At 46.2% G+C, this 24484-nt stretch overlaps 1 protein-coding gene and 1 long non-coding RNA gene across 3 annotated transcripts in view; one reads left to right on the forward strand and one right to left on the reverse strand.

Moving 5' to 3' along the window:
* LOC126530117 (cytoplasmic aconitate hydratase) overlaps positions 1–10452 on the reverse strand; it is a 269805-nt gene extending 259353 nt beyond the window's left edge. Inside the window, exons 1-3 of one of the 2 annotated variants that reach the window (XM_050177555.3) lie at positions 10296–10452; positions 9768–9860; positions 4490–4658 (exon numbers count right to left, since the gene is read on the reverse strand). In XM_050177555.3, the coding sequence (XP_050033512.1) occupies positions 4490–4658; positions 9768–9860; positions 10296–10305 (272 nt within the window). In that variant the 5' untranslated portion in view covers positions 10306–10452. The remainder of the gene's footprint in view (positions 1–4489; positions 4659–9767; positions 9861–10295) is intronic. The other variant, XM_050177556.3, reaches the window with a different exon arrangement.
* Positions 10453–13149: 2697 nt separating this feature from the next.
* Positions 13150–18387, forward strand: LOC140218445 (uncharacterized). Its single transcript, XR_011894698.1, has 2 exons — positions 13150–17124; positions 17202–18387. It is a non-coding gene; the product is annotated as an uncharacterized lncRNA (long non-coding RNA).
* Positions 18388–24484: the final 6097 nt, after the last annotated feature.

Consider the following 24484-nt stretch of genomic DNA (forward strand, 5'->3'; position numbering starts at 1 on the left):
GGAAAAAAGAATTCTATAGCCAGACTGCACATCAAAATAATAGGAATGTTCTCGGCCAGACTTCAATATAAGTGCCGAGCATGTAAAGGCTTAAATAAGACAAGCAGACTAGCATTTCACTTTTGCAGTAAGCACTAATATATTTATGTGGTCTGCAGTTCTTAGATGCTATACATAACAAAGAAAATTCCATTCACCTAGAAATGTGAGCTGAAGTAGTTTCAATGCTATTCTGCATAACCAGACAAGTCTAGCACGAAAATAGTAACATAATAGAATAATTAGAAGGAGCAAGTTCGTAATGTTACTCAACTGTGAATTATTAATTTGTATCGTCATATATCGGTAAGAACACGTAGGCGCAAAAATGGGAAAATCAAGGACTGCAGAAACGCAGGCATGGTTCAGACACACTGGTTTAAAATATGGAACACCGGATAAACTTTATCGCTTCATTAATGTGATAAACCACGCAAATAAGAATGTCCTAACGAGATGTTCACTGGACTCGGTAGCAAGAGCAGGCTTTGCACCATCTGCACCATCAGCACCACTGCACGAAAGGAAACATCTGTATGCACATTCTGAAGATTTGTACCCACTGTTTAGGCCCACGCACACACGAAAAGGGTCCACCATAGCAGCGATAAAGTCGTATGAACATACACAGCCAACACTACGTGCTCAACTAATCACAAAACGAAGTTGAATGATGCCAACTGTTGGTGAAGCTGCTAATTCGCGTCTACCGAGCTGTCGTGATATTTCCAGTAGTTTCTTTTTGTTTGTTTTTACTTTCTTTTCCTCCCCGCTCAGCCTGCTCTCTAGACCTCAAGTGTGCACCGAAAACGATCTCCCCTGCAACTGAGCCAGTCAGAAAAATTGTGGCTTTGAAAAGCTAGTTCACTATGGCACACTATGTATTGAAAACAGTTCGGTGCTAGAAATGAAAGGAGCCCTGAAACACTTGTTGAACGCAGCAAGAAAATGTTGGAAATCAGTAGATGAGGCTATTCTGAACATGCAGGCCAAATATTATTCAACTGCATGGCAGCAGGAAATATATTGTCACGTGGCAGTGACGGTCGAGGACACAGCAACAAAACTGTGAATGGCAAAACTAACTTTACTGGGCAAACCCGTGCCCACAAAAACAGGCTACACTCAAAGCTCAACGAAAGCGGCAAACACAGTTGGCGATCAGCGAAAATCCGATCTGCGGATCAAGCACGTCGGCTTTTATACATCAGTCGGCGAAGGTTCCAGAGTAATCGCTGGTGCCCGCGCACCTTCCAGAAAGTTCTACACCATTCGTGTCGCGCATACATGAAATCAGATTACACAAGGTTCGGTGACACCAAACAGTAAAAAGAACCATCGATGAGATTCGAGGAACTTCCGATACATAGGCGCATCCTGCGCTGTGCGATAACATTTGTTAGACGGTAAAAAGCGGTCACCCGGAAAAGACAAACAAGTATGTACACGTGTCAATATAATCTCCAGTCAAAAACAGTGAAAAACTGCTTGCTCTCTTTCTTGCAGCATCGTCAGCAGCTACGTCACAAACAGCCAACCAACCAGTATTGGCAAATTTCGTGATCGCAAGAATACTATTCTCGGTAATACTGTTATTCGTAATCTTGAGTTAAATAAATAGAAGATATATCTGTCTGCCATCTCAAAAAGAACAAAAATGTATTTCACATTTACACTTCCAGTCTACACACAGCCGTGTGTGTGTAGCCATGTCCGCCGCGAGTAGCGGGATTGCACTAACGTGCTGCGTAGTGTAGATAATGTGGCCGCTACGAAGTACCGCGACAAGCCCTCTGGCCACTGTAACCGTGTGCTCCGAATGGTTTCCGTGGATCACATAACTACAGGGGAGCGTGGCGGCACAAGGCAGCCCGAGCACCCATCTTGCATCGCTTTCTTAATGTGCACACCTGAACACAGAAGTAGCGTCGCAAAAAAAAAAAAAAAAACGAAAATGTCCAACTTTTAGACTGGGCCCTGTGTAGCTTCCAGCGCGCTAGAAAGGACAAAAAGAGAAATCTGCGCATCAGTGCAATTATACTTGAAGGATTCGAAAAATGGTTGCAGCCGGAGATTCATGAGGTGAGGTTCTTTAATAGCGAGGCCATTCTGTGATTAGTTAGAAAAGTGTTTCAGAGCCCCATTATGAAGCTAAATGTGGAATTTGCGATTACAAGTTAGCTTCATGAAAATACACTTGGCTCCCATTAATTTGCCTTCTTGCTTAACTTGAACATACTGAAAAGTCCTGGCAAGAAACCAAACGCTGTTACGAAATGAAAGCTCATCTATTTTGTGTGTTGCTTTGGTTAATACGAGCCCATTGGCACCACTTCACATGCGTAGCAGCTACTAAAAGGTTGAAAACAAAAAAATTCAGCTGACCACGCCACTGCTTTTGTCTCTTCTGACGATTTTGTCAGCACCAACAACAGTGTTGAGGTCTGTGCACCACTGACCTACGACATCACTGTCAGCAACATGACAGTCCAAAGCAAAGGCAACATTTAGACACGTTGGCGCCCTTTGCCATATGGTGGTTAGTTCCACTTCAAGAGCAAGAAGCAACAAGACATTACAAACTATATACTTCAAGGAATTAAAAAGATTATTGAATTCGTTCATTTTGCTGCCATTTGTGAACTTGACATTTCGGATGAATCGACTAAACCTTGTGGTTCTGCAGTGGTCAAATTAATGGGAGTCAAAGCTACAAGAAACCAGAAGGCTGTTCAAAGCCAAAAGGATGAAGCTTGGGTCAATTCACGTACGACCCATCATTCCCATGATGGCAGCCCAGACTGCCAGATTTCAATCTGGCAAGGATAGCAGAATGAAACACTGCACAATGAATACAGAGTGCTGGAATATGGTGACGTGCCGCATTCGTGTGAATCTGGCTTATGCATGGCTCATTGAAACAGCCACCCATGCCACACCACCTCATGAACCACTCATCACATAAAACTGCTGAGCAGGCTAGACATTACTGATGTTTCCGTCACTGGTTTCTGCGAAAATTGCGACTGCGCTAAATATTCTGTCCCTTTTCGCCCTTTGCCATAGTGTACAGATGCAATTACGAGGTACTATTAGATTGAGTCACACGACAGACGAGTTCTTAAGTAGCATTATGACAAGCACACAACGATGTGGAAGAGCTCAACAGCAAAACATTAGGTCGAGTGAGACTGGAAGATTAGGCTTCCCTGATAACGAATTTGTCATTTGTGGTGAGAATGAAGCTTTCTTAAGTTAGAAAATGGCAAAAATCGAAAATCGGAGTGGCGTCACTGTTGTGGACTGTGGTACCTCTCATGTGACGTCAGCACTGGCTGATTCACAGACAGTAGCATACAGGGAGGCCACATGGACATTACGTCAACTTGTCCGTTTTGGCTCAGGTGGTTCAAATTGAGGAGCAGCAATGGGACCTTCCGCAGCGATTACCTATGCAACAATATGGTATATAGTGGCACACAGAAAATGACAATAGACTTCTAGACGAATAACCTATCAACCTAGCTCGACTTAATATTTTCCTTTAGTGTCCGTTTTACGCAACTCATTTCAAGATAAAACTTTACATAGTAACACTGGCGCTCTTTGCATCTTTTCCATCAACCTTTCTCGATGCAAGCCTTAAAAAGCCTTAAAGCCTTAATTTGCCAAGTTCCTAGCAGTGTCGCTAGGAACTTGGCGGCTCCTAGCGACACTGCCAACATTGCTAAACAGGAGCAGACAACCTGTGAGAAGCACTACCATGAAACCCTAGAGTGGTGAGGGCTTCGTGACCTCTGCAGTTTGATGAAGGTCGTGGCAAAACAGGTGCACCTTCAGTCAAAGAAAAACGTTTTCACAACAAATCGTGCCTCCCATTGTTGATTCAATGGCAGCAGCACACTTGTTCAGTCATAGACAAACGTTAAATCACATACACGCATAAGCAGTGATTCTCTGAAACTGAAATTCATTGCTGTGTGAGGCTCATTTGTGGCCCCGCTGAAAAGACCAACGTAGTGTGAAGGAAAGCATCAAGCTCACTGGTGAAATCTTAGAAGCAATAGATATTCACAGAATGAGGGACAAATGCATTACTTGCCATTTGATGGCTTTTCAGAAAAGAAAGAATTTTTTGCCTATCCGATTGTCCTTAAGTCAAGGATGGTGTATCAGATGGTTCCGTTTTCGGTTCTACTGGTTATTGTTTGTTGTGGTTCGTGCTTTTGGCCTCGAGATCTTATACATTTGGTGTGACCCCTTGACCTCTCCTTTTCATCCACGTATGCATTCTTTGGTTGTGTGAAGTTTAAACTGACGAGTCAAATGGAAATTAAATTTGTTGAAAGTTTGTGCTAGTCCATATCTCTGCCCTCTTGTCTGCGTCACACGTTATCTTCTTCCTATGCATTTTGAACCAACAAGATTTACTGAGCCAGGCTTCACTCACGTAAAATCCTGGAGAAGCACCCGTGCTGGCTTGAAGGCTATCTCGACATCTTTACCCTGCAGAGACTGCCAGTCCAGTAGTGCCTCCACATCCCGCTTCTTGACTTGGAAGCCATCACAGTGACGCACCGCAGACTCGAGCAGCACGCGCACCGCAAATGGTAAATGGCCTGCAATGGTTCCGTCCAGCATCAGCTTGGTTGCCCGTCAGACAAGACAACTCAAGGCAAATGATATTGACCCGACAAGTTTTGTAATCCAAAGGCACTACAAAGGGCAACTCCTTCTCCGGTATCCAGAGCAACCAAGTTCAAATATGCCACATGTCTTCCTTGTGATGCTGCTGCTTGAAATTTAACTTTTTGAAACCTATTTCAGTTTTGTTTTTTGTTTTTCACTAAAACCAGAAAATTCCTATGCACAATGTTCTAGCACTCAGCTTTTCTTTTACAGTAGAATGACAGTAAGTTTGGCAAGTGAGAACAGATTCATTATAAGTGATGCGCAAGAGGAGTTCCCTGTTACAAACATCTTTGTTGAAATGCTTGCGATTGTGTATACATGTGCAAATGTTTGCTGCCAGATTTAATAAAGTTAATGAGAAATTATCGACTGCTTTGCTCACTTATTTGTATTTGTATTTGCTACAGAGCAAAGCCTACTGGTGAAACATAAGTTTTAAAAAAAATTTAATTATGGGGTTTTACGTGCCAAAACCACGATTTCGTTATGAGGCATATCATAGTAGGAGACTCTAGAAATTTGGACCACCTAGGGTTCTTTAACATGCACCTAAATCTAAGTACACGGGCGTTTTCGCATTTCTCCCCCATAGAAATGCGGCCCCCATGGCCGGGATTCGATCCTGTGACCTCATGCTTAGCAACCTAACACCATAGCCACTAAGCAACCACGGCAGGTCGAAACACACGTTGACTGAATGGTGTCAGCAAATTATATCAATTAGGTACATGCTTTTCTCAGTCCCAAACAAGATGATGCCACTCTATGAGTATTGAGCACCACCGTATTTTTGTATGTCCATGGCACTGATCTGTTGCAAATGCTGATCTCAGAGACTATAAGGCGCATAGAAAGGTGCATCACCATGGTTCCGCTGACAAGCTTGTGGTGTAATTTGTGGTACAGGGTATATGCACTTTAATGGTTTGCGTCACTGTTCTATTCTTTACTGAAACAGATGCCAATTTTATGCTTCAATTTCTTTCCAACTTCTGGGAACCTTTTGTAAAAAAAAAAAACCAATTGTATAAATAAAAAAAGCTGTTCCAAATATTTGGCAGACCTTTTAGGTGCAGCAAACCTAATCAAAATTGGTTCAGTGGATACCAAACAAAACAATCTCTTCCCTCCCGCCAGTTCAGGTAGAAGCATGTGAGGCAATGCTTGCTCTTCAGGCCCCGTGCACTTAGTGTTAATTTAGCTGCCCCTGTGTAGCACAGCTATCAGAGAGGCAATGTTACTTTGGCAGGCACACACGGCCTCACAATGCAGCTATAGCAAGCCACGCCCCACTTCATTTAATTTATAAGATTTAACATCCAAAAGCAATGTGGGAACAGTGAGAAATGACAATCTAGAGGCCTTAGAATTTTATTTCTGGTGCTAAATAAGCAGCTGTCTGAAATAAACACCAGTTGGAGGTTGAGCGCCCGTCCTGCTGTATGTATGTTTTTCCATCCTCCTCCCTAGCGGAGTTATACGAACACCGTTAACATGCACACAATGCCTGGTTCACCAGCATCCTTGCACTCCATCTCCAATTGAATGCAGCAACCAGGAAACTCAACATGCAACATCGTACTCCAAATGCGACAGCCACTGAACCCCCACGAAGGCTTTGCTTGTGCTTCGTATGACAACACCTGAGAAACAAAGATGAGAGAGCAGACAGGGGCTCATCAGCAGTTCAAGTCCTGCGATAGCCCTGAGGGCACGAGATAGTGCAGGATAAGGGTAGCTGCGCTTGTTCATGCAGCATCTGTACGACCCTTACTCTCCATCCTATCATTTCTCAAACAGTGGAAAATTTAAGTCTATGCACACTTTACGTGCGTGGCAAATTTGATCCCATTCCACCACATGAATGATAGGAGATGGTGCTTAAAAAGAAAAAAACAAGCAACCTGAAATGAAGCAACAGAAGATGGTAACAGAGACAACACATTCAAGTTTGTATCTCAGAAGTAACTACCATGCGACCACCCCTGCATCCTCGTGCTTAGCACGTGTAGTGTCCGGAAAGCAAATATAAACAACAGACTGACTACCTTTTTGTGTTATTTGATGGTTCGCACAGAACGCCTCACAGAAAGTGAAGGCCCCTGAATACAACTTTTCAATTTTAAAAGTTTTACAGCAGCTGCACATGCTCTGATAGTTTGCATTCTCCCACAACAACACTGAAAGGCTGCCCAACCTTTCAAGAGGGGAATTCACACACACAGTCCCCCAAAACTACTGCCATTTATGTAATGCATTTTTCCTCTGCACTCATACAATGCAAATTCCACAAGACCCGTAAGTAGCCAATACCACGCATACAATAAACTCACGATATTTCTTAAACGGCCTCTTTCATGCTCTGCAACGCCATCTGCAAACAATTTTTTGTTTGTAAGCTTTTACACAAGATTTTATACCTATGACACGGTGATAAGTGAGAGCATGCCTGCAGAGAGGCCCAGCTTAGGCATCAATATAATATAGAAGTCATTTTTGTTAAAGGTTTAGTTAACAGTAATGAAAGGAAAGAAATGAGGTGGAAGCATTACATTGTGCAGACAGCTCTTGCAAGCCAACCCTTCGCTTTTTCTCTCGGCCCCACATGTGATGCTGCACTCGGAAAACAGTGTTTGCTGTCTTGCAGGTTGCCATCAAAGTAAACTAATTAACGTACTTTGCCAACCGCTCCGTGCACATTTTCTCTTGGTGCACTTGTGCAACTTTGGCCATTTCTTGTAACATATATGTTTATCTTTTACATTTAAATTTGCGAATGCAGATGCTATATGTTGCCACTGCAGCCACTGTCACTTCAGAAAAGTGTACTGACCATGGCAGTAAGAGACCATAAAACCTACTGCGACATGATCACTTGCTGGGAAAGCTTTCCCTGGCTTCAATTTTATCATGTTGTGCTCCTTCCTCGTTGCTTTCCTTTCTCCATGGCATCTTGGCATCAACAGTGCAACGGGTGGGCAAGGCAAACAACAGAGGTGCCAAATGGCATTTATTCGTATAGATTTCAACATATGAAATGGGAAGATGCATGCATTAAGCACGTGGCTTCCTGTCATGTGTATTTCATACTTCAAACAAATGTAACAAGGCCTGTGTTATATGCCTTGTTTAACGCACATCGTTAGAGCTGTTATTGCAATGCTACATTCACTATACTCAATGAAGTGCTGTTAAAATCTACGATGAACAATATAAGCTAGTGTCCAGTGCAGCATCCCCATCTGCCTTTCATTCTGGCTTATGAAGCCTTCTCTAGAAGTGTGTGGTGGTTGTACTACTACAGAAGAACTTGCTTCAGCTGCAGAACTGCTCCCTGAGAAAGTTCGCCATGTGCAGAATTCAGATTGTGTATATTGTACACTAATATAAAAACTTGTTCGTTATTTATCTGGCCGCCATTCTGAGAGGTGCTAGAATTGTTCCCAGACCCGAAATTCCCCAGGGAGGACATTTACATGAGGCTGAGGTGGAAAATAATGTGATAATATACGGAGCGAAGCCAGTGTCACTATTAAACTGCCACATGAGAATGACTAAAAGCACTGATGACAGGTCAGTCATGACAACAACAGTTTGCTGTAAACACTTGCCTCCGTTTATTTTACTGCTGTTGTTGTTCAAAAATATGTTTTTCACAAGCAATTAGACTGCACTTGCTTTCATTAATGAGGTGCACTGCTTAGCTATGGTAGCTAGAGGAGCAGGTGTGCCAAGTGACTGTAGTTCCCAACTTCTCCACATCAAGACGCAAAAATGGCAATGCAGTCAGTAGAATGGTGCCCCTGCACGTGTTGTCGTCTGTGTGCAGGGAATGGTGTGGTGCACACAAAAGGTGTACTTGAGGATATTGCTGCCACAGATTACAACTACGATGTATGCTTCAAATGCCGTTCTGAGAAGTGCAAGCGAAGCTGTATGGGTAATTCTGCTATTGTGAGAAAACACTTTTTCTATTTTTCTAGCTTCGATGCAAGAACCTCACACTACAGCTTTAAATGACAAGAAAGGGGGTTAACCGAGGGGCCCAATTTTTTTATTAATCATATCATAAGAAGCCAACAAACAAAGACATTAAGGACAACATAGGGCAAATTACTTGTACTAAGTGAATTAAAGAAACGATAAATTAATGGAAATGAAAGTGGATGAAAAAAACAACTCGCCGCAGGTGGGGAACGATCGCACATTTTCGCATTACGTGCACGACGAACACGAAGAAAAGAACATGTCATCCCGACGACAGCTAGAATCTCTAATTGACGCCAGCTACGATGAACCGGACACCAGGGACTATGCCTGCCATTTACGCACATTCGTTACGTCCCGTGCTGGCTATATAAGTGACGACGATTTCCTGTCCAACTCAGCGAACAAGGAACCCGTACGTGGTTCCGAAACGTCAGATTATTCATCAGACTTGGTCAGTGACCGTGATTCCCTTCATTTCCATGCCTGACCAGACGAACTTTCGTCGAACCCTTGATTACAAGACATTGAAGTAAACAAAAAGCATGCTGTCGATCCACGGCAGGCAGTTGCTTTGAAAGCAGGAGTTTGACGTAATCTCGTCTGGCCGGGAAGTAACGGCATAATAGAAATAAAAACAGAACGTCGACTAAAATGGGGTTGTCTAAAAAATTTTTATAGACAACCCAAATTTTTTATAAAAATTTTTGGACAACATTTTGGTCGGTGTTGTTTTCATTTCTATTATGCAGGTAGTTGCTTTGCTATAAAACCCGCTTTAACAATTGTTATAAAACATACCTCCCTCATTACAGCATATCAGAGGTCAACCAGGCAGCTGCTGGCAAATGCCTCTCCAGAACAGACAATTAGTTTGTACAATGGCAGTGGCGCGAGCACACTGATAACATTTGGTACCTCTTCCACGGGGATGTCCCAGCCAGATGGCTATCTTTTTCTGCACTCAAGAGCGATTGTAAACACTGCATTCACTTAGGCGCATGTACATGGAATGGACTGAACGAGCAAGTGTTGTTGAACTGACTCACCATAACGGGCATCCCCTAGGTCGGGAAGACTGTGATACCGGTATTCCTTGCCATCCACACGAAGAGTTCTCACGCAGTCACTGTACGGGTTCACTGCAAATACCATGACGTTCACAGCTAAGCGCTACTGAATGCCACAAAATCAACCGAAACTAATGAATAAGTTGGCGCATCATGAACACCGCTGAACGTGCCGATCCTGCTGTTCTAGGGACAGCGGAAACTCGCGGAAAACCCGCCTGCCACGAATTGGTTGGTTTAGTTCTTATCATTCAACGCTTTCTGAATTACGTTGCTTCCCACTAACGGCGACAAGGTAGAAGATATAGTAACGTTCACGATCATTATAACAGATATGTGCCTAACACCAGACTGATCGTCAATAAACATGTCCATAAACACCGCGAGCCTCGTCAGCTGTTATCCTAACAGAACCATGCACGGTGGTATCCAATTCCACACTATTCCATCGTTCACGTTGCTCCAGGATAGGGCACTACGACGCACAGAACAACACTATGGGCATACCACTTGCCATGACCGCAGACACGAAGCTCACGTAGCGCTGGCAAAAACAACTCCACAGTCCGCACAGCTAGCAAGCCAGTCCACCGCACCAACCCTGATAAATGGAAAGAAGGAAAGTGCTGTTGCTAATCTTTCCTCTGCTAGAGTTCCGCCACTTCATCGCGTGACCAGACACAGACAAACATCTTTTCCTTTTCTTGAGGACTTTCCTTTTAGAAACAACACGATCGTAAGAGTTTCAACAAGTAATTTCAAGAAATCGGCCTCAGGAGTAGACAATATTTTGGACTTTTTGTTTCTTTCTTGCTTATTTTTTTCGTTAAATTAAGGTCCTCGACCTCTAAACTCTGGAATTCGAGCGCCCTAAATAATAGAATAGCTTGCCTTATAGTGTCCAAATTTACGCTAAAGAGATGGTTGCCTCCGAATAAAAAAAACCAAATCTCGAAGGCTATGTTCTGCGAGCATAATCCGCCTAAAAAGTGGTGTACCAAACCCGATGTCTATGACGTGTTTTCGGCTCTTGCAACCACTTCCACCGGAAGAAATCATAAAGAACATAGCCTTTGCAATCACTTTTTTTTTTAGAGGGCTTCATTACTGGAGCGTGGATTTGGGCAAATTCACGTTTTAGTTGTTTAATAGCGTCCTCGATCACCCGCACCGGTGCGCACCGGGGCGCCTTGGTGCGCACTTTCATCCTCGATCAACCGCACCGGTGCGCACTGACCATCCTCGATCACCGGAAGCGCACCCTGTTGGAGCGGTTTTCCGTTGCCCCGTCTCGCACCGAGAAAATCGGCGGTGCGCCGGAGTGCAATCCCAGCAAGCACTGCGGGACGCGCGACGTGCGCGCGTACTGCCGACTGCAGAACCGCGGACGCTCTGGCTCGATAGCTGCGGTACGTTGCAACGGAGTTGACGGAGTTAGCTAGTGGATTTGTCGACAATGAGAAAGGAAGCGCTGCTAGTTGCCGCAATCGATGAGCATTCTTCAAGTTCGTCTGACAGCGAAGACGACATGCTGCTCGACCTCGTCCAGAAACAGTGTGGTGAAGAGCGGCCGAAAGTGGACAGGTTCATTGAACGGGTCGTCAGGATTAATTATAAAATCCATTGGTATTTGCTTGCAACCAGGTATGTCGGAGCACGCAGTTTGACAAGGTTCGAGCGCTTGCCGCAGATGCTCAGCATCTGCAAACAATAAAATATGCGCGCGCGCGTGTTCGCGCACGCTTTGCGCGCCAGGGGCAAAGTAGCGCTGCATGCAAGCACCCTGCACAGGGTGCAGTTTTGTCCTCGATGTTGACCCTCCGCAGTGCGGCACTACGGCGGGGCAAAGCGCACCATTCTGGTTTCGGGGCAACCCCGGGGCAAGGTGATCGAGGACGCTATTAGTGGGCGGAACGCTTGCTGAATGAAAGTGTAGAGAGCGCTGCGAGCAGTAAAACCCCTCAATCTCCAATAGTAGCGCCACAGCCTCCTCTATTTTTTCAAAATACAGGAGCATAGAGTTTCTCACTGCATTACCTGTTATAGTGAGAAACTCTATGTACAGGAGGCCATGGTAGCGCCAACCATAGAGTTTCCCACAAACATTTTTGTAGGAAACCCTATGGCGGCAACCACTTCCCTCCTCCTACGCTCGGCGCGGCCTCGACGGTGGCGCCGCCCGTGCTGGCCCTGCCGTTGCAGACGACGGCTAACACGCTACCGGAGGGAATCCGCGGAAAAGTTCGTTCGAGCCCTGAGTAGTTTTTTCAATCAAGATCTGGCTTCGTCAGACGGTAACTGGCTTTGAGAATGTCGGTTTGGAACTGCGGAAAACATAGAGAAAAGGACTATTATTTAAGGCGTGGAGGCGCACGTTGAGAGTTCGTGTTGCTGAAACGCGACGCATATGCACGCGGTGCGCTCAAACACGCCCGTAAATACCAGAGTTTCAGGTTTTGACAGCATGAAAGTATGTGTACGTGGTTTCGTAGGTTCACATACAGTGCATATGACGTATGCGATACCCGTTTACTTAATCAGAGGCATAAAAATGTTAACGTTAAGCAGTAAAAATGTTAATCCTTATCAGCGGGCCTGTGGTACGACTCCTTTGCGGCCTTTCTCGGCCATTATAATCCTGCACACAAAACGTGCGAGTAGCCGCTGCTCATGCCTCCAATATTGAGGACACGTCCGGCAGCAGCCGGAATAGAGGCAAAATGCAAGAGGCCCGTGGAGACTTTCCTCGTTGGTGTTCCGCAATTGTCCACGCACGGGCGCGGTATGTGGCACCAGTCGCGGGGCGCCTTTTTCGTTGCGGGGTGCTTTGGTAATCGCGACGATACATATATATTACAAGTACTGCTCTAGGAGGGCACATGTAAGGGTAACAGAGGCCTCTGGAGAGCACGTGACATTACAATTGTTCCCGTTGCAGCTTTGGTGCCCTGAAGGCGCCGACAATAATACGAAATAATGACACGTTGCTACAACTACTAAATAAAATCTAATAAAGAGATACAATCACGCCGAGGCGCGAACTTCTGGCGCAGCGCTACCGCGCCCGCGCGAGAATTACGAAACGCTAACGAGCAATTTACCGGCCCACGTACAACTACGATCAAAGTGTACGTTAAACATCCGCGGGCGACCTTATTAACATAAGGTCGCCCGGGGATGTTATCCGGAGCCATCCACTACGACCTCCCCATAGCTTTAGTCGCCTCGGGACGTTAAAAACGTTAATGTCACAGGCCAGCTGCAGATGCGTACACTTTCGCGGCAAGGCGATACTACATGAAACAAAGAGATCATCTTCAAGGGGTGTACGGTAGCGCGATTAAAAGACGGGATAAAAGAAGGCACACAGGGACACACACAGCGCTAACTTACAGCAATGTTTATTATCGAAAACAGGTCGTACTTATACACTCAGGCAACACGAGTCACAGTCACGTGACCAAATAAACAATCAGAGCGAAACATCTTTGTAAGTGATATGTTAAGCCATGCGCAAATATTTCAGCTCTTTTACAGAGAGAGCCAACGACGGTTTGCTGATGCATGAATCCCCTAGGGCATCAATCTGCTCGGATACTATTATAAGTCTAGTGAGTTCGCCCTTATTTCTACCAGTAATGATTGTTGATTCGAACAGAGGGGAGCACTTATGCTGCTTACAATGGAGAGAAAGCCATCTAATATAAGTTTGTCCACTTTATTTCTGTGTTCGCGCAGAGTATCATTAATGCATCTGCCCGAGTGTCCGACGTAATACTTCCCACACGATAGGGGTATACGATATATAATTGATGTCTTACAATCTCTAATCTTCTTCATATGTTTAACTTGTAGCTAGGAGCACTTCCTTTCTTTTCTGGTCTTGTTTTCCTGCACAGGCTGATTAGTTTGTTAGGTGCAGAAAAAACCACATCAGTGTTAATTACCTCGGCGGGCAATTTTCTTTAGGTTGTGCGACAACCGGTGGATATAAGGTATCACCGTTGGTCTTTTTTTCTCTCGGTTACCATTTCATTCTGCACGTTCAGAAATCCCCGATTGCTGCACTTGCATAAGTATTCCCTCTGCAACTGATGCCAGAAAATGATTGGGATAACCTGCTTCATGTAGCCGCATGGCCTGTTGTGTGAATGTTTCGTCAGTGCAATGATGACATGATTTAGTAAGTGCGTTAGTAAAACACATTTTCGCAATTCCTATTTTTACCAGTTTAGAATGAGCTGAATGATATGACAACAACGGTTTATTTGTCCTGGGACTGTAACACCAGCAAGTTAGATCATCACCGAAGGTAAATTTAACATCAAGAAATTCAATCTTTTGTTATATATATGGGCACTTCGAACGTAACTTCCAGTGGACAAAGACACTCGCGTATAGTATTACTAACAGCTGAACACTCTGTGTCCAAGTTTTCTAGCTTAACATTGACAAACACTAAAATTTCATCAGCAAATCTAAATATTTTAACAACTTTCGTATCATTGATGCGTGAGCACAAGTCTCTGTCTAGCTTGGCTAAGTACAGGTTGCTTAAAACAGGCGTTAAGCAGCATCCTATGCAGACTCCTTGTTTTTGAATTTGCGGAATGTCATTTCTTTGCACGAACGTTGACTTCATGTACAAATGTAAAAGTTAATTCTAAAAGAATATTCAACGGTTGTGCTCGCTTTCGTACTAAATCTTACAGCCCCAAACTCATCTATACGTGATTGAACACAACTTAACAATTCATTTTGCGGCAAAGAATAATACAGGTCCTTCGCATTTACTGAGAAGGCATTTAGTCCCGCGTTACAGTTGGCCTCTACAATGGCTAAAACTTCCTCGGAATTTTTCGTGATGAACGGATCTTTAATCTCGAGTAGGTTAAGATTGCATAATAAATAGACTGCAATAAATTTTTGCCACGTGCCTTTCTCCGATACGATTATACCCTGAACGGGACACCTTCTCTTCTTTGTCTGTTTTCGCGCTCAAAAATACATCGAGACCGTCATTCTTGCTTTTCCTTATTGCTTTCAATACTTTATGTAGGTCCATGTCCCGGTACCTCGCAACAGCTCCGCTCTTAACTTTCGCCAGTGAAATTTCTTTGTGTTCATTGAACACGGCTGTTATTGCTTCATTAGCTTTTTTGTTGTAGCCACCATGTGAAATTAATGCATGGATGGATGGATGGATACAACTTTCTTGTACGTCCGGCAAGGTTTAACGCGACCCGGGCTCAGGTCTCTAATGGGGGAACGTCAAGGCCCTGCCTCAACGCCGCCTCGATCACGGGCTTGCTGGACTGCCCACGTCTGGATTCCGGGGTCTGAGCTGGCAGAGCGGCGGCCCACCTCGACGACAGGGTCTCCGGAGTAACTGCCATCCCTCCTATAACTACACTGCACTCCCACAGCATGTGTTTGAGTGTTGCTGGTCCTTCCTGGCACAATTTGCACGTGTCGTCCTGATGCTTATCTGGGAAGATACGTTTCAGGCGGAATGGATTACGGAAGGTGTTCGTCTGGAGTTGTCTCCAGGCGACGGCCTGCCTCCTGTTCAATTTGGGACTCGGCGGTGGGTATATCCTTCTGGCGTTCAAATATGCACTGGTTATGTCGTTGTATCTGGTGAGCCTGTCCCGTTCTGCTCGAGAAGCGTTCGCTATCGTGCGAGAGGCGTTGCCCTGTTCGGCGCGGCGGGTCATGTCTCGCGCCGTCTGGTGCGCCGTCTCGTTTAGGTTCGGGTACGCGTCGCCCTCCGTAGTGACGTGCGCTGGGAACCATATGATCCTCGAGCTCGCGGTTTTTGATCTGCCCGCTTTGGCCAGAATGGACAGGGCTTCCTTGGAAATTCGACCTTTGGCATAATTCTTTACTGCCGTTTGCGAGTCACTTAGTACGACTTCGCATTCCTGTTCTGTGAGGGCCAGCGCAATCGCTACTTCCTCCGCTATTTCCGAGTGTTTGGTGTATACACTGCATGTGGTTCTGATTTTCGACTCTGCGTCTATGACTACGGCGGTGTATTTTTGGCCGTTCGCTTATTCAGCTGCGTCGACAAAGCGCGCGTTTCTCTCCCTGCCGAATGAACGGAGCAGAGCCTCGGCTCTTGCCTTTCTTCTACCTCGGTTGTAATCGGGGTGCACGTTTCTTGGGATGGTTGCCACCGTAATGGTCTCTCTGATTTTGTTGGGGATTTGCATTTTCTGGCCGTGCTGGTTGTGGTACGTTATGCCGAGCGTGTTCATAATGTACCTTCCCGTCGTGGTGGTCGACAGGCGTTCGAGCTGCGAGATGCGTTGTGCTTCGGCTATTTCTTCTAGGGTGTTGTATATGCCCAGCTGAACCAGGAGCTCGGTGCTCGTCGATTCCGGGAGGCCCATGGCTATCTTGTACGTTTTCCTTATGAGCGTGTTGATCTTGTTCTTTTCCGCGACGTACCAGTTGTGGTGGGCGGCTACGTAGGCGATGTGGCTGACAACGAACGAGTGGATCAGTCGAATGACGTTTTCTTCCTTCATGCCCGCGTGTCTATTGGTTATTCTCTTTATGAGTCTCGTGGCGCTGGTGAATTTGCCTTTGATCTTCCTAACGGTTTCGCCGTTAGCTCCTTTGGCCTCAATGATCATTCCGAGGATCTTGATCTTGTTTACTTTGGGGGTTGCGTTTCCGTCTTGGGTGTACAGGCCGATTTCCTCGTACTCCCGGGGTCCTGTGTAGCTCTTTGGTGGCATGCCTCTGCACGTGGGCCGGTAAAGGAGTAGTTCGGACTTGCTCGGGGAGCATTTGAGGCCCGTTCCTTGGAGGTACTCTTCTACTTTGTGAATGATCGTTTGTAGTGCATGTTCAATTTGCCCGTCACTGCCGCGGTCCGCCCAAATCGTTATACCGTCTGCGTATATAGACCAGAACACGCTAGCCTCGCACCCAGGCTAATCGAACGCATACTCTCGCACCCGGATTGCCCGGTCGACCAGCGCCATTTTCTTCTGGGCTGCCAAAGCGTGTTCGCCGGCGACCAGCAGACATGGCTAGCGCTAGCTCTAGGACTCCAAAGTGCGGAAATGTGCCCGTTCACGCGAATCCAAAGTGCAAGAAGTCATCTGGGCATCGTTGCGTCGTGTTTGGATGCCAAAATAACCAGCGGAAAAGGAGCAGGTTGCTTAGCGCTGTTTGCGAAGAGCACAATACACGTAGGGAATCGTGCCGGTGCGGTGTTTTCAGCCTGCACCGATTTCCATCCGCAACGAAGAATGACAAGCTGCGCCACCGGTGGATAGCTGCAGTGAATAGGAAGAACTACCAACCCAGTGAAAATGCACGAGTGAGTATTCGATCTGTGTATATTTTGGTGCCACGTTCAACTTTGCGCCCTACGAACGTAATATGTGTAACACGCAGGTTTGCTCCGAGCACTTTCTGGACAAGCCCACAGAGCAGAATCCCGCGCCGGTGCTTCGCCTTGGCTATAACAAGAAGGCAAGCCTTTTCGTGTTTTCATTCAGGCAGAGCTCCCGACGGTTAAGCGGAACAGTTGAGTTTGCGGTTAGCGATACTTGCAGCTGCTGCACGGCATGACCATTAAGCGTGAACGACAAGTTGTAAACGATAGTATGTTGTCCTGCTGGTGAGCGTTATTGCTAATGAAAGTAAAACGAAGTCTGCTCGTCACGTATCCTGCGTCGACAAAAACGTAAACGACGACTGCTCGTCGCCGAAGGCGTTCTTGCAGCGCGCCTGTCTTTACGAGCTGGTGTTGCAGGTGTCATTCGTAACGAATTCATTTGAGCATCCTGAGCTCTAAACTGCGTGCGGGCTGTTATGCAGGGCAAAGCGCAAAATTTTTCCGTTCATAAGGCGAGGAAAATAAGGTGCTTAATTATTGTTGTATTTTGTAACAAAATTTTGCTCGTTCTCACCAGTTTCTTTTACTGTTTTCTAAGGGAGCGCTAACAATCCGATATGGCCTCGCACAAGCGAAACAGGTCTAATACCAGGTAGCTGCAGTTGGTGGGGCTAATTTTTTGGGATGCAGGTGCGGTTGTTGCCTTGTACCAAAGGCTTCCCTGATGATGCAGCTTTAAGTAGGGATGGTAATTTTATGTGCCCTGTCATGGTTTGTGCAACTGTACAAAACCTGCATCCGTCATGCTCGCCCTGTTATATGGGCTTTGACTGCACATGTAGTTGAACATTATAACTACTGTAGTTCCTCATTTTCCAATGAGAGCAGGTTTAGCATCACATGCTGCTTGTTCGAGTACTGTAGGCTTGTGTTCTTAATGTTGTACTCTTAAGGGGTTGCACGATACAATTGGCCTGGTGCATTTTCTATTTCATTTTGAGAGGACTTTATGTCTTCGCAACAGTGATGGCATGGGAAAAAACTACAGCCCTTCTTACTATAACATATATATTGTTTTCAATGTGCAGGTCGTGAAGGGCAGGCGTCTGCTAATCAGGCAGTCAAACGACCTCGCCAGTTGGTTGCCAAACGCGGCCAACCCAGTAGTGACCATGACAAACAAGACCAAACTGAAAGTGCAGAGGACAATGTTCTGCGTGCTTTAATAAAATGTGGCACCAACACAGTGCTGTAAAATCCTTCACAGGTTACGTGCTTACGTGGTTACCCGATGTATTCGCTTCTGCAGTCTGCACATCACTCAGTGTGGCCATTGCGGACTTGCATGAGGTCTTGAAGTTTGATTGAATCGAGACAGCGAAAATGACAGGCTAGAAAAAACGCGAAACACGCCTTCCGCCCAGCTAAAAAGCCCAAGTTTCGCTTTCGCGCCGGGTCGCATCTCCCGGCGTGGCAGCCCAGGCCTGCTACTTCGCGGCGCTTGGGATAGATGGCACGACCGGCTCTCATCAATATGGCGGCGCGCTTTGAATTCACGATGTTCTGGTGTATAGCGTGGTGGATTCCTTCGATTTCCCGTAGCTTGCTGGGGAGACCCAGCATGACTAAGTTGAAAAGGAGCGGAGATATAACTGAGCCCTGGGGGGTACCTGCACTTCCCTGGGTTCGTTCTTCGGACTCGAGGTCGCCAACCGTGAGGGTGGGATTGCGATCGTTCAGAAAGTCCCTCACGTAGTTGTAGGATCTTTCCCCCAGGTTCAGATTAGACACTTGTTTAAGGATCGACTCGTGAGCGACGTTGTCGAATGCTTTCTCCAGGTCTAGTCCTAGGATGGCTCTGGTGTTCCTTGCCTTGTCGTCAAGGATCTGGTTCTTTAGTTATAACATGACGTCCTGCGTGGACAGGCGGGATCGGAAGCCTATCATGGTGTGGGGGTAGGCTTCCGTCTCTTCTAGATGGCTGTTGATACGGTTCAGAAAGGCGTGTTCCAAGATCTTACCCACGTACGACGTAAGAGAGATTGGGCGTAGGTTCTCCAAACTGAACGGCTTTCCGTGCTTGGGTATGAGGATAGCCTTGGACCTCTTCTACTGCTCCGGGATGCGGCCTTCTCTCCAGCACTTGTTCACATAGCCCGTGAGTTTGGTGACAGATTTGTCGTCCAGGTTCTTGAGCGTTTTGTTGTTAACCCTGTCCGGTCCTGGGGCTGACTTGCCGTTGAGTCCTTGGAGTGCCGTTCTGATTTCCGCCTCACTGAAGTCTTCTTCTAACTTGGGACTAGGACTGCCAGTGTACCGGCCTTGCTCGACCGTCGGTCGTTGCGGGAGGTACTTGTCGCAGAGTTTCATGACGATTTGCTTCTCGCTCGCCGCCCCTTTTTCTTTGTGCAGAAGTCTCTGCATGTCGGCTCTTTGCTTGGATTTGCATTGGGTTTCGCCCAGCAGGTGCCTCAGCAGTCGCCACGTACTTCCGTTGTGGAGTTGGCCATCCGCGGCGTTGCAGACTTCGTCCCACTGTTGCTTGCTCAAGGTTTTGCAGTGCTTTTCGATTTGTTTGTTTATGTCGGCTATCTTTTTTCTCAGCTTTCGATTGAGCCGCTGGCCTTGCCATCGGGTTTGTATGGATTTTTTGACTTCCCAGAGGTGGGCGAGGTGACTGCCCATCTTCTCCGTCAGGAAATCGGGAGTGATGGTTTGCGTGGCCTCCCCGACATTCCTGGTCAGGTTCGCGATCCATCAGTCAATGTCACCGATTGGCTCGTCGTCTTGCCTGATATCCCGGTGCTTGCGGAACTTGTCCCAGTCCGTCCATTTGAAGCTTTTGACTGGGAGGGTTGTTCCTGCTGGGGGATCGTGATCTCGATGATCATGTGGTCGCTACCTAGGTCTTCTAGGGTGTTTTTCCAGGTAGCCCTCTCGATGTTTTTGATCATTGTTAAGTCCGGTGTGGTATCTCTTGCAACCGAATTGCCCATACGCGTTGGGGCGCTGGAATCTGTGATGAGCGTGTATTCCAAGTCTTGCGAGTCCTGCCATAACTGTTTGCCCTTGGTTGTGGTGTGGCCGTATCCCCAGGCATAGCACGGCGCGTAGAAGTCCCCACCCACTATTAGCGGGTTCAGGCCGGCGAGCTCAGCTGCCTTTTTGAGCAGGGAGAGAAAACGCTGCCGTCTTTTGGATGGGTTATTGTATATGTTCAGTATAAAGATGCTGTTCTTTTGCGTTCTGTTAGGAATAATTTCTATCATTATATGCTCGGCCTGCGGGCCTTTAATCTCATGTTCTATGGGTACTAGGCCCTTTCTGATTAGTGTGGCGATGCCCCTATCGTTTTGGAATTTAGGGACGAGGGCGCGGTAGCCCGGGATGTTGGCCGATGCACCCACGGTTTCTTGTAGCATTATCACATCGGGTTTGGGTTGGATGTTTCTTACGTATTGTTATAGGACAGGTTTTCTTCCCGGCTATACCTCTGCAGTTCCACTGCCTCGTTCCAAAGCCTCGTTCTTTGTCAGCAGGTAGGACAGACAGTGCATTTTCAACTGTTTATTTCTCAACTTTATTTATCCAACGTGTTTCACTGGTAACTTCGAACTTTGAAGCTTACATTTGTTCAGGACATCCACGCCTTCAGAGTTCATCCTCACGCCTTCGTCTTCCGGAGCACGTCTGGAGATCTGTCCCACGAGAGAGAGAGTAGCTCCGGTTTTGTACTCTTAGCTTCCATGCTAAGAGAGCACATTCGAAAAAAAGTCAACTTAAACGCGCGAAAAGCACGCACAGCATGAACGCATATACTTTTTCGAAGCGGCAGGCGTGAACTAGGCTCAAAGGAAGAGGTTCTGAGGAACCGTGACACTTCACAAAGCCGTGCGTATTTTGCCACTTCCTCGAAGTCAGCCCGCCCGATCCTATGTATCCACACTTTTCTTCTTTGTGCGTTGCCCTCGCCGGATCGAAAAGAAAGAAGGCTTTTGCCGTCGCTGTTGACAGTTGCGGCAACCGAAGGCGCAGCAGCAAGGCATCACAATTAAGCTGTCGTCCCTAACACCTCGATTTGTTCCGCTAACGCATTCGATCAGTCCGTTTGCGCGAACTTTCGTCACGCAGGGCCAACAATGGCGGCCGGAGCGTGCTGGAAAAAAAATGTACAGAAGCACGGCGCCTGCTTCCGCGCTGGAAAGAAAAAAAATACAAATACGCGGTGCCTGCTTCCACGTGACATAGATTGGCCAATGGGGGAGCGGAGGAGGCTGGGGCGACAGGAGGCGTTGAGGAGGAAACTTCGGGGAGACGGGATGGCGGAAATACCTAGAAGGATGACGCTACTTTTGGAGCTTTATCCAAGTGTTACGCGCTCCTATCTCGTTTGCTTGGCTGCCTGCATGGACCGCGAGCGCTTGGCGCGGTTGGGTTTCCAACCTCTTCTGCATCTCCGGTTTTTCACGAAGTCGCTCAATAATGCAAGGACAGCAAAGAAAGATAAGCAAGGACATTTGAAACTGAAAAGATGCAAATAATTGCATTTCGCCAATTGCATCATATCGGGGACGCACGTTCAGCGGCCTTGTGATCGTCTTCAAGGGGAGTACGGTAGCGTTATTAAAAGACGGGACAAAAGAAGACACATAGGGACACACACAGCGCTAACTTCCAACAATGTTTATTATCGAAAACCAGGTCGTACTTATACACTCAGCTAACATGAGTCACAGCCACGTGAACAGATTAACAATCAGAGCGATACATTTTGTGATATGTTAAGGCATGCGGAAAAATTTCAGTTCTTTTTCAGAGAGAGCCAACGATGGTTTGCTGATACATGAATCCCCTAGGGCATCAATCTGCTCGGATTCTATTATAAGTCTAATGAGTTCGCACTTATTTCTACCGGTAATGATTGTTGATTCGAAGAAAGGGGAGCACTTATGTTGCTTACAATGTAGGGAGAGAAAGCCATCTGATACAAGTTTGTCGACTTTATTTTTGTGTTCGCGCAGTCTATCATTAAGGCTAAACCCCATGAGCGCGATTTTGTGCGCGACAGCGACGAGCGACGGCTTCGAGCGACGGATCGGGCCGTCGCGTGAACAGATCGCTCGGTCTTGTCGCGCGATCGCTCGGTTCTGCAAATCTAGAATTCGTCGCTCGTCGCCCGGAAGTGCTATGAGCGACTAGCCAATAGCGCGAAGCCGGAACTGGATGTACATAACTCAAGTACTTCCGATTTCCGCAGGGAACGAGCAAACGATTGAATTTTTATACTTGCAAGGATAAGAACCTACTGCAAGACTTTCATAAATATTTTATGCTGCTTTTTACAGTAAAACACATCAACTTAAGGTAATAAAGCACGCGCCACGCTAGTTTCGGCGCCTATATAGCTGCCCTCATACCGGCAACACTGGGGAGACGTCGCTCGAAGTAGGGTGGCTAGAAGGGTTGCCCCTTCTAGCCACCCTAGCTCGAAGTCATCGCTCGCATGGGGTGCAACTTGTAGGCGACGAGCGAACGCGACAGCCATCTCCATCGCGTCGCTTGTCGCTGTCGCGTGCAAGATCGCTTGCATGGGATTTATACTTTAATGCATGTGCCCGACTGTCCGACGTAATACTTCCCACACGATAAGGTTATACGATATATAATTGATGTCTTACATTCTCTAAACTTCTTCCTGTGTTTAACTTGGCATCTAGGGGAACTTTCTTTCTTTTCTGGTTTTGTTTTCCTGCACAGGCTGATTAGTTGGTTGGGTGCTGAAAAAACCACATCAGTGTTACCTCGGCGTGCAATTTTCTTTAGGTTGTGCGACAACCGATGGATATAAGGTATCACTGTTGGTCTTTTTTTCTCTCGGTTACAATTTCCTTCCGCTCGTTCAGCAGCCCCTGATTGCTGCACTTGCCTAAGTATTCCATCTGCAACTGATGCCAGTACATGACTGGGATAACCTGCTTCATGTAGCCGTGTGACCTGTTGTGTAAATGCTTCGTCAGTGCAATGATGGCCTGATTTAGTAAGTGCGTTAGTAAAACACATTTTCGCAATTCCTCTTTTTACGAGTTTAGAATGGTAAAACATTGCAACCCTCGTGAACTTGTGATCGTCTTTTCTCTTTTCTATAATTTTTTCTTTTTATTGAGGAACCCTTTGCCATTTCATCGGATGTTGTGTACTGTTTTTTTTACACTGTTTTCTAAAGGTTCTTCATTCTTCTCTTTATAATTTATTTTGACTGTGTGCTTGACTACATACGTGCTTGGTTACTTGCGCGGGATTATCGCGGAGTGGAACGTGCTTCCAGTGGCGTTCGCACAAACTATTTCTCGAGTGGCAGGGGCAAACCGGCAAGCAATCTGGCCTGCCTCACACACACACACACACACACACACACACACACACACACACACACACACACACACACACACACACACACACACACACATATATATATATATATATATATATATATATATATATATATTGACACGTGTTTTCAAAGAGGACTGGTAACGTTTAATGAGGACAACTGGCTCCCGAAACACAACTGCGGTGGGGCCAGGCTATAGAGCGGGCCGGGGCAGCACGCTGTTAGGAACAGCCTGCAGAGGTGCCGACATGCAAAGTTTTCCCAGCCAGCTGCAGCAGTGGGGTTGGCGTTCTTTAGGAACCGACCGTCAGTCTCCAGCTGAACGGCGCCACTAGGTCTACTGTGGAGACTTGCTTTGAAAGGACGATAAGGCGTCATTCCGCAGATTCATTTTATGAAATTGCTTGCCTGCAAAGAAATACAGCTACCTATATTACCCGTCACGAAGAATATTGGTCTATACCCCCTTCAAGAATCAACTATGGTTTGCAAATGACGAAAAATAAATTACCCAGACTGCTTAATTCATTACGTGACGCTGGCATTGACATCGTTAACATAACACGGTCAGAACTGTCGTTACTTATCAGAACCTTCTCCTAAATAATGAATCAAGCGTAATTTCTTTTTCACCTGTATTCACATGTGTGTTGTTAAATGTTTGTAATGATATAATTTTTACTCGTCCTTTTCTTTCTCCTAATTATTTCAATATTAGTCGACCATCGTATCTTTTCACCTTTAATTATGCATCGTCAAGTGTACGCGGTTTTCACTTTTATTTACGTATTCCCAAGTGTATGTATAAAATGAAGGTTATACAGGTCTACGCCCCTACATCGAGTCATGATGACCAGGAAGTCGAAAGCTTCTATGAAGACGTGGAATCGGCGATGGGTAAAGTCAAAACAAAATACAGTATACTGATGGGCGACTTCAATGCCAAGG

The sequence above is a fragment of the Dermacentor andersoni genome, chromosome 5 (assembly GCF_023375885.2).
Source record: "Dermacentor andersoni chromosome 5, qqDerAnde1_hic_scaffold, whole genome shotgun sequence".
NCBI lineage: Eukaryota > Metazoa > Arthropoda > Arachnida > Ixodida > Ixodidae > Dermacentor > Dermacentor andersoni.